A 17,486-nucleotide genomic window follows, 5' to 3' on the forward strand; every position below is an offset into this window, starting at 1 on the left:
TAATTCATATAATATGATTATTAATTTATTTTGTAATTTCATTCTAACTATAATAAACTAAAATATATTTTAATATAGAGTTTATTCTAAAACTTTCTTGGAATTATTAGCTATACTAATATAGATTGGATCTCTGTCTCCCAAATTAGTCATTTCTTAATATAGAGTTTCTGCTCTAATTATAGTAAACAAAAAATATATTTTAATTTATTATGGAATTTGTGTTTACAGGGATTTCTTGGTTATTAAGAAACCAGATGAGAATGGTGAATTTAACCACCATGATGATGATAATAATGATGAGTGTTTTGATTGGAGCATCGGACAACAACGCGGTGTACAGTCCATGTTCAGACACTCAAATAAGCAAAGGAGATGGTTTCACCATTGGTCTTGCCATCTCTAGCAGAGAAGCTTTCTTCCTTGACCAAGTCCAGCTTTCCCCTTGCGATTCTCGTCTCGGTTTAGCTGCGAAAATGGCACAGCTCGCGCTTTTTAGACCTAAGGTGGATGAGATCTCTCTTCTCTCCATCGACACAAGTAAGTTTAACCCGGTAAGTCTTTCTCTGTATATGTAATCTTAATGAGACACAATCATGCACAAAGATTGAAGAAGTAAAGCTTATTTTTGATATGTCTTGTGAGAAGAGTAAAGCAGGAGGGTACATGGTGGGATTTGCGGGCTCAAAGTACGCAGCGAGATCTTATCCTGTGAAGGTCGCAGATGGAAGCAACACAATCACAGCTTTCACACTGGTAATGGATAAACCCCGTAGGAAACAAACATGCAAGATAACATACAATAATAGAGTTGGCAAATGTATTGCAGGTAATGGAATTTCAGAAGGGAGTGTTGCAAAATCTGTTCTGGAAGAGCTTCGGATGTGATATGTGCAAAGGAGGAACTTCGTCCGTGTGTCTGAATGGGACAGATTGCGCTGTTCCAACATCAAAGTGCAAGGCTAATGGAGGTGAAGCTAACTGCAACATTGGAATTCAGGTGGCATTTTCGGGAACAGACAAGAACCTCGAGTCATTGAACACTTGGTACGAAGTAAACAATCTGAGGCAGTACTCGCTTACTAACCTCTACGCAAATGCTGTAGATTCTCTGAGTGGTGGGCTGCTTTAAGAGAGAAAAAGTGTAATAATACAGGTACTATGTAATTGGGGCTCCTATTTAGGTTTTGAACTTTCATTTCTTCCCAATGAGTTACAATGATGAAGCAAATAACTGACTCTACAAGTAATATCTCCAAGAGTGCAAACAAAAACTACATTTCAGTGACTATTTTCCGCACACAAGAGTCAAGAGGTTTTATATACAAGAACCCTTTTGTCACTGTTGTATTCAAAACCCTCACAGATTGATACTAGCACTTGTTTTTATACACATGGAAGAATATTAAGAACCCCCAAAAAACCCCCAAGATTTAGAAAAAACAAAAAAATCAAAAATTAACATAGAGAAAGATAAAACTGGATTAAGTCAATCATAAGCTACCTCCTCCATATAAACATGTGTTATTACTCTGACCGAACGTGCGGATTCTCCCTTATGTCTCTCAGAAGATCTTGCATTTCGGGGAATACTGATCGGAGTAACAGCTCCAGTATTGCAAATGTGAGTTGCTTTATGCATACGTTTGACTGCGATTAAAAAGTGTAAAGTATTTGTCAGACCATTATGATGGATGATGATGCAACAACCTAATCAAACCCTTTTACACCAAAAATAATACCAGTTTTAACTGTGAGACAGAGAAATCCTAACCTGGGTGAAATAGAAGATGTCTCTCGCACATCTCCTGTACTGCTTGTGCCCTACCAAGCTCACTAAGGCTGTTGGGGCGCCATCTGATCAAAAACCAAAATGTTAATATCTGCTAAAACTATACTAACTCAATACGTCAACTGGAGGGGGTCTCTAAGATACTCACGGAAAAGGAACTTCTTGATTTCACTAGCTCTACGTGAAGCCTCAAGTTGCTGCTCAAAGGAACTGGGTTTAGCTACCTTCATACCACCAAGTTGGCCAGCCATTTGAAAAGTTTTTTCACTAGGGTCGGTCTCATCGGATACCTCTTGACTGTCATTCACTCTTGTAAAGAATACGCCATTTGGCCAAAGAATCTGGAGAGAAAACGCAGACAAGATTGTAAGCAGCAATAAGAGCAATCACTCTACAAGTAATGTTATTTGCTCTGGCTTCCGGCACTAATCAGTGTAAACTAAGCATGTGTGGCATAATGATTTTCCTAAATCATCATATTCTACTTGAGTTAACAATTATTTAGCGCATGATCAAACATGATGGTGAGGTCTCTAAGATTACGGAAATAGGTGAAAGAAAGTTCAGCAGGAAATCAAAGAAAACCCAGTTCTTACATCTTGAGCCCAACGAATTCCTTGAGCAACTGTGTCTTCATTCCGCAGCCAACGTATCTCCCTCAGGAGCAAGTCATCCACAGCATCTTCCATAACTAATTGTAATATTTGCTTTGATATCCAGAAAACTTGCCTCCTATAATGACAGCATATAAAAATTATTCAAAATGCCATTTAATATGGAAACTAGTCAAATAAATAGTACTTATTGCTACTTTGTCTCACCTTAACCAACCTCTTCTATTTAACTGAAACACTTTATCAACTAAGTTCAAAATCGGCACACTGACATTGGGCGGCATCCACTGTAATGAAAAACAGAGGATAAGTATGACGATATCCAGAATTAGATGATTTCAAAATAGTAGGCTAGCAACTTAAAATCGCTTTGGTGATATGTATCATTAATCATAGTCAATTTCAGGTGCGTGATACGCAGCATGTGCAGTCATGGAAGTTTTTAGTTGGGGAACATACATAAGCTAAATGACAAAGTCTAATCAAGGTATATAAAACTGTAGATTGTGCAAGGACGACTTTAAGGGCATATGGGGTACCTCGGGTGGCATGGCAGTAGGATTCTGGACTAAAGCTGTCAATGGATCAACATGCTGCAAATCAGTGGACCCCCTAACTTCATATTTTGCTTTAAAATCACTTTCCTTTGCTGAGGGAAAATTCTCAGGCTCTCCAAGACGTCTAACCACTCTTGGTGGAAAAGACTTAGAGTTCAATTCATTATCTGAGTGCCACCCATTAGCTTCTGAATCAAATCTATCTTCCCCTTGGGTGTTCTCTTCAATTTTGTCGATGTCTTCAGTATCAGAAATGCTACTGTGCATAGATTCAGTTGCGCTTTCCTTAGAGAGCTGAGTGCTTAATTCATTTACACTCCAGGAGAGGTGGCGGGCAGGAGCATGATCATTTTCTTCAAGTGGAGATCCTACAACCTTGCGCATAAGGCCATCTGAGACACCTTTGAACTGACGTACAATATCGTCCATGGCATCATCAACATTAACTGCTCAATTCCAACAGATAAAATTTAGTAAAATGGAAAAGTAAAGCAACCAAACAACACTATATACACTTCTCTCTTCATTCTAAGCGTTTTCCCAGATTTCAGTTTTTTTGGCATAACAAGACGGATAAGGATTTTCGTATAAATGAATAGACGGCGAGATATGACTTTTATATACAGCAACAAGTTACTAAAACAGCAGCGAACAATACCTGCAAGAGTTTTCATCACTGATGAAGACTTTCCAAAAGAATAATTCTACAGAACGAAAAAAGACAATCATTAGATCATCCACCTAAAAGAAAATAATAGTAATGAAATTTGGGGGTGGCACTTAATTAGATCCACACCTTAGAGGCTTCGCTTAGAAAATCCCAAACTTCATGCTGTTCAGCAACGTTAGCTATACACAAGAGATCCTGCAGACAAGGAAAAAATGTCCCTTATAAGGAATGGTGATGGTAAATACGTTTTAAAGTTGCGAAGGGGATAGATAATACTTGTAGATACTTGTCCAGCTGAATACAGCGACGATGAACAAAAGCATCTTCGGTGCTTGATGAGAAAATACGCTTGGGAGGCAACTGTAAATTGTAGTTCGGGATTTCTTTGAGTTGACGATGTAATCGCTCGAAATTACTGTATCTGGAGGGAAGAAAATAAATGTTTTACGATAACGTTGCAGTAATTTTGTGCCTTTACGACGAAGATAAACATCAAAAGCTAGTGACATGAGTAAAGAATTTCAATGATGCACTAATATGATTTTCCTGTTATCAGAAATGATACGAAAAATACCTTCTCTTAACAAACCAAGTTTTGTTTTCCACATCTGTCACCGCAATAGAATATACTGCAAATGATTTTGATCCACTCTTCTCAAAATAAGCTCCAAGAACCTGCAGCAATACACAGACTTAGGAAATAATCTTCAAGAACCTAATAGCATAATTTTTTGCAAAACACACACACACATACAGACAAATGGAAGAGGTCAAGTGCATGTCTATCACGGAAACAAAAATTTTAAAACCGTCTATCAAAATCCAAAAGTAATATGAAGACCGGAGCTTACTCGACATTTGAGCTTTAGGCAGTGTTGACCCTCTTTGGGAAGAACAATGCTTTGGGATTTATTATCACTTCTATAGTTATCATTGTGCTTGGGGATCAAATCTGTGGTGTAGAATTCTGTGATTAAAGGCCCCTCACTGACTCCTAATAGTGCCAGACTCGTTTCAGGACGTAGATTAAGATCTGATGTACTATTGGATCTCTTAAGCCTATTTTTATTTCCATCTGAACAAGATTCATTTCTAACATCAGCCTCATAAATGCGGTGCCCTCCTTCATATGAAGATGATTTACTAAATTCCTCAGCCATCTGTGCTTGTGACTGCTTATCAACGCTTGCTTTAGGTGGCAACTGTGCTATTGCATTTTCTTTTGCTCCATTAGAAGTTTTCGAATTGGAGCTCTGCTTTTTCTGGCCCTTGATCGAATTACTACCCAAGGAACCCTTTTTCAGAGACTTTTTGTACTCCTTCTTTTGATAATTCCTTCCTTTCGTCCACATATTTTCAAGGTTTTCAGGAGTAAGAACCTCTGATCTCCTTTGCGTTGCAACCTCTAGCATCCGAGCCCAATCAGCAGAGTGCTGTTGAACATGTAGCTCTGGGTGTCTGTCATCTATGTATGATGATTTCTGCTCATTAGCTTTTGTCAAGTTCATATTTTTTGCTTGATTATCAAAGGCTGACAATGGGGCAGAGTTAACATTCTGTTCTTCCCCCGTATACTGCTCAAAGTTTCCCTCTTTAATAAGATTGATAACGATCTCAATCACCTCATTGATACGCCTGGGGCAAAAAAAAAAAAATTGGCATCTCTACCTTAGAAAAATCAAAGAGGGTTCAAAGTATATGGAAAGCACCGAGGAGAACCCAGGAAAAATGATATATTTATCTGCAGTCAGTTTCCAGGGAAATTAGATTTTATCAATAGAGACTCTGAAATCAAAATTTGTTCCTAGCTAGTTTGCATTATACACATTGGTCAAGGAAAAGACTGGAAGGCAGATTTTGATACCAAATAAAACTTTCTGGACGACAGAGATAGGTTGAGGACTTACTCGGGGCATGCTAAATTCAAAAGAGGTTGAACTACCAAGCAAGTAACAATTTCTCTAGCTATTGTTCGAACAAGAGGGCACTGAGCTTCTCGTGGTCTGAGAACCACAGACAATATGCCAGCAACTATTTTCTGAAGAACCTGTTTAAAAAAACATAGAGCATATATGTATAGAGTAACCTAATTAGGAGAAAAAACAAAGAAGGCCACATAATTTTCATCAGAAGTATCCCTCATACCTTGTACTCACTCTCAGGTGACACGACTGCAGCATAGAGTTCCCCAGAAGCCATAAGATGGAACTTCAATCTTTCATCCCTCTGCTCAGATGATAATGTCTTCATAACATCAGTACCTATAGCAGCTTGGTTTCTTCTAAAACTTTCCAAATGATCGCCTATCAGATCAACTATATCCCTGTACAATCCAGGCATCCATTTTAATTATCAACCATTAAAGATCCAATCAAAACTCGAGACCATTTGCTGGCGAAATAAATAACAGTACCTGGTTAGCAAGTCAACAATATTGATCTCTTTAACCCTTACAGAAATTTCACCAAGAGCATCCATGATCACTGCTCGTATCAGTTCAGGCGATTCTTTATCCGGCGTAATCAAAGAGTACCACAAGTTCACCACGAAATCATTAAGGATCTTGTCAATGAAATCATTAATCGCAGATTCCACAACAGGAGAGTCGATCTTCTTCTTCCATCTTGGAGGAGGTGGGATACCAGAAAGACGTGCATCATTCACAGACAACTGCTTCTTCTCAAGGTAAGACAACTGACTCTGTCTTGGAGTTGGCACAGCTTTCCATCTGAACTCAATCTGATTCAAAAGAACCCGCATGCAACCAAGAATGAGGATTGCTATTGGCAAATTCATCCACATAGACTTACTTGTATCTGCATGCCAAAGCAATGAAGCCAACAACATTATGTTACTAACAACACCATAAGATACCAAACAAAGAATCTAAGAACAGAGTAGTAAACCAAAATTACACTAGACTACTAGTTTTAGTGTTGTTATCTAAAATTAGGAAGACAGAATTGAAACGAAACAGCTAAATCGAAGAGGGTGACGGAGAAGATTTGACATACGGGTTAAGAGATAGGTGACGGAGAAGATGCACAAGCACCACCATACGGTTCGTACTTTAGCCTCTTCGATCAGATCTTGTATAGTCTCCATCGCCTTCATCTTCTTCTTCTCACTTTCAATTTGGATCCAGGGCGATAATACCAATCAAATCGTTACGAAATCGGATCCAATTGTAGCTTTTTTCTCCTTGAAAGAGACGAAGACGAGAGTTTCTTGAAAGAAAAAAAAAAAAAAAAAAAANAAAAAAAAAAAACCCTAGGCGACTACTAAGAATTGGGAGATTTCAAGTGAAGCTGTAGACACAAAGATCGTTGAGATTTGAATCAATAGTAAATGATCAAAACATGGTGGTGTGGATTCTTCCTTCTTCCAAACCTGTATCTGGGCTCTTTTTTTTTTTTTTTTTTTTTTTTTNGGTGGAATTTTTTTTCTTTTTTTTTTATACTGCGGAGACAATTGCTCTGGACATAATAAGACGAAGAATAAATACGGTGTCGTTTCTTTGGGGAATCGTTTTCAATTCATTATATAAGTTCTTTCACAAAATATTTTACTTTTGGGAGGATTCAATCGGGTTGACATTTTAGATGATTTGGGTAAAATTAACAAATTCTATATTAGTTAATTATAGATTTTAAAAAGTTTTATGATATCTAATACTCCCTTTGTTCCTGATAGTATAATATTTTGACAATTTCACACCTATTAAGAAAAACTTTAATTTTTATTTGTAAATTAATTTATAATTACTTTCCCTTATAGTATGATGTTTTTGACACTTTCACACATATTAAGAAAAACTTTAATTTTTATTTGTAAATTAATTTATAATTACTTTTTGGTAGAGAGAGAAAATATGAATCATTAGATAAATGTCATGTGAGAAAAAGCATAAAATAAAAATATTATTTTAAATATTTTATCTATAAAATCAATCTTTAAGGGACAAAAATATATCATAGGACATCAATCTATTAGGGACAAAGACACTATTACAAAACTAATGATTTGAAAATTTCGTTTAAAAGTCATTTGAAAATTTTGTTTAAAAGTCACGGTTAGTGGAAGTTTCTTTGGCCAGTGGTTGGCTTATGGTTCATTAATGCTTAGGGCATCCACATTGGTGACCCTCATCAAAATGTCTTACTTATAAATTATTATAAAACTAATACAATTTTAATTTACAGATCTTCATTACTTTGTATTAATTTTTTTCCTTTCATTAGTGATCTTTAAATATGGATTGATGAGAGAGAGTTTTGTGTTGAATGGGAAGAAAAACGTGGTTTTTTTGTACAAATAAAAAAATAATTAGCCCCCACCAATTGGATTGTGACACATAAGGTGTCTTAAGAGATCTAAAATTGTCTCTACCCATACACGGGTCACAGCTGTATATCAAATAAATATTTATTTTTATTAACTTTTATTATTTTTTTAATTGAAGACATCTCCCTGGTATGATCGATGGCTTTGCTCTTATACACCAGGAGGTTTAGGGTTCGAACCCCCGATAATGTGATTTATTAACATGGAGTAGGAGAGCAAGAGTGTTTGTAGTAAATCTAATAGGGTCGGAAGGAATTACTCTATCCAGACAATAAAAAAAAAAGGCACGGTTAATAAAAAAAGATATAGAGGAATTGGATTTTATTTGTCAAGATTATGGAGCATTATAGAAGACTTTTTAGTTAAGAATACAGAATTCCAAATCTCAGTGATTTTAGGCAAAAAAAAATTATGTCTGTCTAAAAGTATATAATAAAGAGAAAGTATGAAACATGAAAAACATAGCATTATAATTAAAAACAGAGCAACATCACTTTTCACCAAAGACAAAACCATAGAAGATTTAGAAAGAGCAAATCAACCTCGTTGTTCCTTTTCAACTAGGTACTATCCCGCGGAAAACCGCGGGTTGAACTTTTTTGATGAAAATTTGTAATATTTTGTTTTTTATTATGTTATTTATAATGGTTTGTGATTAAAATTTTTTTGCTTATATTATAATTTTGTATTTTAAAAATATTTATTGAAAACCGGTTAATAAAATATTTGCATGTAATGAATAAAATTATTTAAATTTTTGTCAGTTAAACGAAATCTTTGCTATAATTGTGAAGTAAGTAAAAAAGATATAACTAACATGTAAAAAAAAAATCTTATCTGCTAGTTTTTTTTAATCAAATTAGTTTTGATTCTAATTTTATTTTATTTTTCTACAATTTATTTTATTTGATGTGTCCCTATTTTTGCTTTTAATTAAAAATATTTATTTAATTAATATTTAATTTTAGTTAAGTTTTTCTAATGGCAATTGAATATATTTTTTTTACACATTTTAAGGTTAGTTTTATATTTGTACTTCTAATGACAATTAAATGAAATTTTTGTACATATTTTCGGCAGCAAGATAAGATATAAATCATCCATTCCGTGTAACAGTTGTAGCCATACCATACCTTTTATAATTGAATTTGTTTTTGTTGATCCGAGCTTGAAAACACTTTACGAAAACCTGGAAACAAATTTAAAGGATTTGTTATCGCCTCAATAGCCGCAACACAATCAGAACAAATCTTGTAAACTTTGTAAAGTCGAAAACAAACATCTTAACTCTGCCGCTATTCGATTAGAAGACAAATAAAAGGCTTTTTTTTTTGCATGAAAAACAACATCTCCATTATTTCGTACAATCCATCATCCACCACCCATACATATTTCATTAATGAAAGATGGGTAAACTCCCTTGACCCTTTCATTGATATACAAGGCTTTATATATAGCCGAATATGTTACAAGAGATTCTCCTATATAGATGGGATACATATAACAATATAACAACATATATACAATCTTAGCTGAGTTGTTTAGGGAATATTCTTATATTCTATCACCCTCCCGCAGTTGAACCATTGGATCTTTTGATGGTTAAGCTGGTTCGAAACTCATTGAAGAGACATGACGGGAGTCCCTTAGTGAATATATCTGCATATTGAAGGGAGCATGGAACATCAATCACCTTAACTTCTCCTATTGCTATCTTCTCACGAACAAAGTGTATATCCAGTTCAATATGCTTGGTTCGTTGGTGTTGCACCGGATTATTTGCTAAGTAGACTGAACCTATGTTATCACAGTAGACAAGAGAAGCCTTCTGAATCGGGAGATGTAGTTCCCGCATCAAATTTCGCAGCCAAGTAAGTTCTGCTACAACATTGGCAACGCCTTTATATTCTGCTTCTGAACTTGAGCTTGACACCGTCGGTTGCCGTTTTGCTGACCAGGTTCGAACCAAGGAACACACAATAGCCTGAATTTGAGCGACGTGTATCCGTACAGCCCACCCAGTCTGCATCGGTATACGCAGTCAGTGTCGTTATGTTTCCTCGCACTAGTTGCAGGCCAAGTGTGGTAGTGCCTTCCAAGTAACGGATGATTCGTTTGAGAGCTGTCATATGTGGGAGTCGTGGGTCATGCATGTAAAGGCAAACCTTGTGGACAGCATAAGCTATATCCGGTCGAGTGAAGGTAAGGTATTGCAAAGCTCCAGCTAGACTTCGGTAAGTCTTGGGATCAGGTACCGGATCACCCTCTGTTGCCGAAAGCTTGGATTGTAAGTCAACCGCTGTAGTGCACGGTTTGCATTCTTCCATGTCGGCTCGCTTGATGATTTCCTGTGCGTATGTATGCTGACTTAAGAAGACACCTTGCTTGTTGTAATCAACCTTGATGCCCAAGAAGTGGTGAAGTTTGCCTAAGTCAGACATTGGGAATTCACACTTAAGCTTGTCTTTAATTCTCTGCAGAAGATCGAAGGAAGAAGTAGTTAACATGATATCATCAACATACAGTAGTAGATAAGCCATTTGTGAATCCCTCTTAAACACAAACAGGGAGTTGTCGGCTTTGCTCATGACAAATCCAATATGTGACAAGAACTTCGTGAAGCGGGCATTCCAAGCACGGGGAGCTTGCTTTAAGCCATAAATGGCTTTATTTAGCTTGCAAACATGATTTGGGAATTCTTTGCTTACAAAACCTGGAGGCTGATGCATATAGACTGTTTCTTGCAAATCACCTTGAAGGAAAGCATTTTTAACATCTAACTGATGCATCGGCCAGTTTAAGGCTACACCAACATCAAGGACAGCTCTTATGGTAGCTGGTTTTACCACCGGACTAAATGTATCTGTGAAGTCTACTCCTTCTTCTTGTAATTTTCCATTGGCAACTAGTCTTGCTTTGTGTATGGTAAGCACTCCATCTGCATCATATTTGTGCCTGAAAAGCCACATAGATCTCACAATATTGACCTTAGGAGGTCTAGGCACCAAATTCCAACTCTTAGTTTTAATCATAGCACCAAGCACTCCAGCTTGGTTGTGACCCTTTGGAAGAGGCGATTTGATTGTGGTGAGAAGGGAAATCATTTTTTTTGGTTTTGTGATTCCCGCTTGAGAACGGGTTGTCATGTTGTGTTTAGGGGCAGAAGGCACATTTGATGTAGTTGTTGGTGCAGGTGGAGTGGGTGGAAGTGTTGTAGTTATCACTGGCATTGGTTGTTGGGCATTTGGTGTTTGAAGGATGTTTTTGAAAATTGGAGAAGGAGTATCAGTATCATCTAGAAAAGTGTATTTGGAGTGATGATGAAGGGTTGGGTCCGCTGCTGGAAACTTATCTTCCACAAAATTAACATGTCTTGATATGATTATTTTGTTGGTCTTTAAGTCCAAACAACGGTACCTTTATGTTGGGTAGGATAACCAAGAAACAAGCAATGTGTAGTTCTTGGTGAGAGCTTTGATAGATTTGAATTGTTTAAGCTAGGAAAGCATAAGCACCCAAATACCCTAAGGTGATCGTATGCAGGAGTCTTGTTGAACAGAAGATTGAATGGTATTTTGTTTTGAATGGCTGTGGAAGGAAGGATATTCAAGATATGAACAGCAACATTTAAAGCCTCTACCCAATACGAAGGAGATAGACGAGCCTGAAAAAGCAAAGCTCTAATAGCATTGTTGACTGTTCTGATCATTCTTTCTGATTTTCCATTTTGTTGGGAGGTATGTGGACAAGAGAAGCGAACATTTATTCCATTCTTTGCAAAGAAATTATGGAACTGAAGATTATTGTACTCTCCACCATTGTCACATTGAAAAGCTTTTATTTGGTCACTGAACTGGGTTTTTATCATTTTGGTGAAGTGAATGAATTTAGAAAAGACATCGCTTTTACGAATAAGAGGCTAAACCCACAGATAATGAGTATAATCATCCAGAAATAAAACATAATACTTGATCCGACTGATGCTTGAAAATGGAGAGGTCCAAACATCAAAGTGGATTATAGCAAAAGGTTTTGTAACAGAAGTGTGAGAAGTATTAAATGGAAGCTTTATTTGTTTTCCTAAGAAACATGGTTCACAAGACTTAGAAAGCTTGGTTTTATTACAAATGCCCAAAGACTTTTGAAAAATAGACTCAAGATTAGCGTCATTAGAATGAGCTAAACGCTTATGCCAAAGAGAAGGAGTGGATGCAAGAAGAGCTGTTGAAGTAGGATGGATTTTATTGAAAGAAGCAGGAAGAGTGTAAAGTTCCCCCACACTATCACATCGGAGCAGAATCGTCCGTTTTGGAAGGTCCTTCACAGAAAAGCCAAAAGGATCAAATTCAACGGTACACCAATTGTCCGTTGTAAATTTACGAACTGAAATCAAATTTTTTACTATTGAGGTGTAACAAGGACATTTTGAAGATTTAGAGGTCTAGACAAGCTTTTTATTGAGGAGGAACCAACACAAGTAACTGGAATTTTGGAACCATTACCAACTATGACCGATTGATTGATACTACGATCAAGCTTAGAGTGGAGGTTACCTTCATTGGATGTCAAATGAGCTGTGGAGCCGGAGTCCATTACCCATGGGTAAGCATTGGGATCAGTCAGGGAAGTCGTCATGGGACTTGCAGGCTGAAGCTCCATCAAATGAGCTTGCTGATAGTTAGGAGACTGCTGGTACGCCGGAAAGTTCTTTTGTATCGGAGAGTGACTCGTCGCAAAGGTGGGGCAGAATTGCGATTGTGGCTATTGTCCACCAAAGTAGTTGGGCGAGGATGGGAACGGGCCTTGCCAAAAAGGAGGGGAGGCCCAATTTGGAAAATTAGGTCGGGACTGATAATTCCCACGACCTCCTCCTCGAGAACGATTGTTGTTTCGACAATTTCCCCGATTATTGTTGGATTGTTGCCTCTGATTTTGCGGTTGTTGTTGACAAGGCTCAGACGGTGTGACAGCGACGGTGAGAGCCGTTGTGGAGGAGGCGTGATCGGAATGAGTGGAGTGGAGGCGTGCCGACTTCTTAAGTCGAGTTTCTTCCAATTCCAGCATCAAATGTCGGAAATGGATCTTTATGTTTGATTACATTGATTATGTAATCAAATTTCTCATTAAGACCATTGAGCAGGTACATCACTAATGTTCTCTCATTGACAGGGGCATCAACATTAGTGAGCAGATCTGCCAACGATTTGATTTTCTGGCAGTACTCTTGGATTGAGCGATCACCTATCGCTTGGTTTCGAAGCTCATCATCAAGTTGAATTGCTCGGGCTTCTTTGTTATTGCGGAATTGATTTTCCACTGTTATCCAAACATCGCGTGATGTTCCACCGGTTTGGAAGGATGACCGAAAGAGATCAGGGGCAAGCGTCCCATAGATCCATAACGAACCGACGAACAGAAATTAAGTTTTTGACCATAGAAGGACGTACAAAAACATTTTTCAAAGATAGAGGTCGAGAATAAGAAGGGATACTCCCATTACCCAATGTAGGATGTAGAGTACCTTGTTGTTGCGTGACGTGGGTGGTTGCACCAGAATCCATTACCCGAGATGGATCATACGGGTTTGTAGATCCACATCTTGACAAGACCATCATGTTTTGTCCACGAAGCATGAAGCGTTGCATCTAAACACATTAACTGGTGGGATTGACCGTTTTGCTTCAAGTCTAGGTAAACGATGAACTTGTACAATAGAGTAAGACGATTCATACATTAACTTATTCCATGTCCTTGATTCTGCAAGTACATGATCTACCAGAACATTTAGATCTCTTTGTTTCTTTGCATAAACAAATTCATTTATTGCCAATTGTTGGGCATAACAAATTGAAGTCAAAGATGGATCTCATCAGTTTTTTACAAAAAAATTTAAGTTATCATATAAAAATTTTGTGAATCTCTGAGCGGACAAAAAAGTATTGGAAATTTAAGTTATCCCATAAAGAGAACACGACTTATTGATTTCGTAGCATTTTGATAGTGTGTTACAAAAAAAATCAACTCACTTTATGTATATCAAAATTAAATTATTATATAATATTTAATATTTCTAATTTATTTTATTTATAGTTTTATTAATTTGTAAATAAAATTAACTAGATTAATTATTTTAGTAAACTTTAAGCATTTAATAAAATGGTTAATGAAGGTTTGTATACGTATTCTTGTTTATCACACCAAAAAATAAAATTATTTTTTTAAAGTGTTTCTCATATACAAGTGATAGGAACAAAATCTTATTTTTCTCTTGCCAACGTGGTGTAACATACCCATCTAAGATATTTACAACCTTACATGGATCATAACGGAGAAGGTTGCTGGATCATTTACAACCTTACATGGATCATAACGGAGAAGGTTGCTGGATCATATGGTTAAAGCTTTAATGAAAACTTGGATGGACCCGGGTTCGAGTCTGGGGGCTTACCTCCTTGTTTTATGATACCATTTCATCTAATACGTGTCATCTCAGTCAGCTTTTGACTAATATTTGTTGATATTGACTTTGAAATTGGCACTTTTTTAATAATTGGGTATAAAATTTGAATTTTATTTGAGTATATGTAGAAATTAACACCGAGGTATAAATTGGCATTTTTAACTAAATGACCTTTTTCCCTGTAAGACCAAGTCCAATAGGAATACTTACTGGGTTACTCATGTTTTGGTAGGGCTAAATTGTAACTAAAAAATTCAAAAACTGGCCCACTAAAAAACGAAACGTTTCTGGAATTGCTTACTGAAGCAACATTTTTTTCCTGTTTATAGGCTATAGACCATTTTCATTGAAGCAATGTTGCTTATTGTATAATTAAAGTATTATTATTTTTATTTTTTTGAGAATTTCCTGCTATTTCTCGGTTGGACATGCCCTAACATACCCATGTAAGATATTTACAACCTTATCTGAATAACGTATACACACGCAAACCTAAATCAACGGCGCTCATACTATGGGGGGGCCATATTGAAATCATCACCTGAAATAATTCACTTTTTATAATATCAATCACTTATCAAATAAATATCTCAATCCTTATCCACTTCTTCACTCTTTGTCCTTCAGCTTCGTAGTTATTATTTAACTCAGCTTTTTCTGATTTAAGTTTGATAAAATATATCTTCACTTCTCCGTAGAGATGATGATTAAGTCGGTGACTCTTCGTTCGTTTCATCTCCCTATTGAGTTCAACGACACCACCAAGCTCGTCTCACCGTCTTCTTTTCCGGCGAGATCCTTCCCGGTGGTCCGTTGTTCAAACACCAGAGACGTCCCTAAGCTTGAACTCTTCAGCCGTGGAAAATTCGACAGGGTTCTTCAAGATCCGCCGTTGATTGAAAAAGCCGAAACCGAACTCTCAGGTAACAACAACTACACATCAATGAATCGAATCGATATTATTAGAATGATCTCGTTGATGATATTTGTGAATGTTCTTAGATTACTGTTCGACGCTTGAAGGTGATGACTCTTACAGTTGCTGGAGAGCTTACTTTGAACTCAAAGAACTCGAAGTAAGGAGGATTTGAGATTCTTTTGTAATTTGAGAATTCTCCAGTTTTTGGTTTTACTTGAGAGGACTTAGTTTTTTGATTTATGTGATTTTGCAGAGAGAGAAGCCAAAGGTTGAAGTTGAGAATCTAATCTTGCAAACAGGCGGTGTGAAATCTTTAATCGGGTGTTTACATGGAGTTGCTTCAATGGAGAAAGATAACAAAACCAAGAATGGTTTACAAGATGTAGCAGAGGACTCAGATAGGGAGAAAGGAATGAGACTACTACATGTTCATCATATTCCTGATGGTTTACCAAAATCTGAGAAAGAATTGGAGGAAGAAGAGAAATCGAAGATGCCGGATTCTACTTTCACTAGATTGCTTAGAGCTAAAGGAACTATCCCTGCTTGGTTCTCTCACGCTCCTGACCACGAAACCGACTGAAGGAAGGGGTTTAGAAAGTTCACACTTCTATGTAAATATAGTTGTTGGTTTTGCTTTAGATCATATCAGTCTGATCATATCGCCAGAGAAATGTGGTTGTTATTGTTCGGTTTGTTTTGGTACCGTGTTCTTATTATAGTAATACGCGGTTTTGGTTGTCGAAGAGATTTCTATTCTTGATGTGGTGTTTGTTTTCCGGATGTGAAGCAAAATCCTTGAAAGGCAAAAACAAGATTGGTCTAAATATAGGCAAAACAAATTGTTTGGTGATGCAAAAATGAAAATCGTTTGGCATTATTAATAATAACCCTTTGGTGTTTTTCATCGGAACTTTCTATGCCCCATATCTATAAGCAGCCTTGGGTATTTTCCAAGGTTTTGTTCTTCAAAGCCATGACTAAACCTACATTTTCTTTACCGCCCTTTGGCTGCTTCCTTTTATTCTTTTCTATCTTCTTCTTCTTCTCCTCTGTTGTTTTAGCACTCACCGATGCAGAAGCTTCATTTATTGCACAACGACAGCTCTTGACGTTACCTGAAAATGGCGAACTTCCTGATGATATTGAGTATGAGGTTGATCTTAAGGTGACGTTTGCCAACCATAGGCTTAAAAGAGCCTATATCGCTCTCCAAGCCTGGAAAAAGGCCGTGTATTCAGACCCGTTTAACACCACAGGAAACTGGCATGGACCTCACGTGTGTGGGTACACGGGCGTGTTCTGTGCCCCTGCTCTTGATGATCCTAACGTCGCGGTTGTGGCGGGGGTTGATTTGAATGGAGCGGATATCGCAGGGCATTTACCGGCTGAGCTTGGTTTGATGACCGACGTGGCCATGTTCCATTTGAATTCGAACCGGTTCTGTGGTATCATACCCAAGAGTTTTGAGAAATTGAGGCTAATGCACGAGTTTGATGTCAGCAACAACCGGTTTGTTGGATCTTTCCCTTCAGTTGTCCTCTCATGGCCGGCCGTTAAGTTCATCGACGTCAGATACAATGATTTCGAAGGTCAAGTCCCTCCTGAGCTTTTCAAGAAGGATCTTGATGCCATTTTCTTGAACAACAACAGATTCACATCTACCATTCCTGATTCCCTCGGAGAATCAACAGCTTCTGTCGTGACCTTTGCTCACAACAAATTCAGTGGTTGTATCCCTAAAACCATTGGAAACATGAAGAACCTAAACGAGATTATCTTTAAGGACAACAATCTCGGCGGTTGTTTCCCATCAGAGATCGGGAAGCTAGCCAATGTGAACGTGTTTGACGCTAGCATGAACTCCTTCACCGGTGTTCTACCACCGAGCTTTGTAGGGCTTACGGGTGTCGAAGAGTTTGATATCTCTGTGAATAAACTCACAGGGTTTGTACCGGAGAATATCTGCAAGTTGCCTAAACTGGTTAACTTGACGTACGCGTACAACTACTTCAACGGACAAGGCGATTCGTGTGTTCCAGGTAGTCGCACGGAGATTGCATTGGATGATACACGTAACTGCTTGCCAGATAGGCCTAAGCAACGATCAGCCAAGGAATGTGCGGTTGT

The 17,486-nt window shown here is 37.5% G+C and overlaps 4 protein-coding genes across 4 annotated transcripts in view; 3 read left to right on the plus strand and 1 right to left on the minus strand.

Moving 5' to 3' along the window:
* Nucleotides 254-1,164, plus strand: LOC104792590. Its single transcript, XM_010518780.2, has 3 exons — nucleotides 254-554; nucleotides 649-756; nucleotides 830-1,164. The coding sequence occupies exons 1-3, from the start codon at nucleotides 258-260 to the stop codon at nucleotides 1,130-1,132; spliced, it is 708 nt and encodes a 235-aa protein (XP_010517082.2). The 5' UTR covers nucleotides 254-257; the 3' UTR covers nucleotides 1,133-1,164.
* LOC104792580 lies at nucleotides 1,260-7,069 on the minus strand. Its single transcript, XM_010518768.2, has 15 exons — nucleotides 6,648-7,069; nucleotides 6,047-6,449; nucleotides 5,779-5,956; nucleotides 5,541-5,680; nucleotides 4,485-5,268; nucleotides 4,208-4,308; nucleotides 3,910-4,054; nucleotides 3,760-3,828; nucleotides 3,622-3,667; nucleotides 2,946-3,409; nucleotides 2,614-2,693; nucleotides 2,389-2,524; nucleotides 1,941-2,133; nucleotides 1,775-1,857; nucleotides 1,260-1,650 (listed from the first exon to the last, which is right to left on the minus strand). Exons 1-15 carry the CDS (start codon nucleotides 6,745-6,747, stop codon nucleotides 1,528-1,530), a joined length of 3,045 nt encoding a protein of 1,014 aa, XP_010517070.1. The 5' UTR covers nucleotides 6,748-7,069; the 3' UTR covers nucleotides 1,260-1,527.
* On the plus strand, nucleotides 15,015-16,119 carry LOC104792611 (CCG-binding protein 1). Its single transcript, XM_010518801.1, has 3 exons — nucleotides 15,015-15,360; nucleotides 15,440-15,513; nucleotides 15,610-16,119. The coding sequence occupies exons 1-3, from the start codon at nucleotides 15,138-15,140 to the stop codon at nucleotides 15,937-15,939; spliced, it is 627 nt and encodes a 208-aa protein (XP_010517103.1). The 5' UTR covers nucleotides 15,015-15,137; the 3' UTR covers nucleotides 15,940-16,119.
* The window catches only part of LOC104708837 (pollen-specific leucine-rich repeat extensin-like protein 3), an 8,152-nt gene continuing 6,998 nt past the window's right edge, over nucleotides 16,333-17,486 (plus strand). The window contains exon 1 of the mRNA XM_019232139.1: nucleotides 16,333-17,476. Coding sequence (XP_019087684.1) covers nucleotides 16,333-17,476 — 1,144 coding nt within the window. The remainder of the gene's footprint in view (nucleotides 17,477-17,486) is intronic.

This window comes from Camelina sativa, chromosome 1, assembly GCF_000633955.1.
Source record: "Camelina sativa cultivar DH55 chromosome 1, Cs, whole genome shotgun sequence".
NCBI classification, from domain to species: Eukaryota; Viridiplantae; Streptophyta; class Magnoliopsida; order Brassicales; family Brassicaceae; genus Camelina; species Camelina sativa.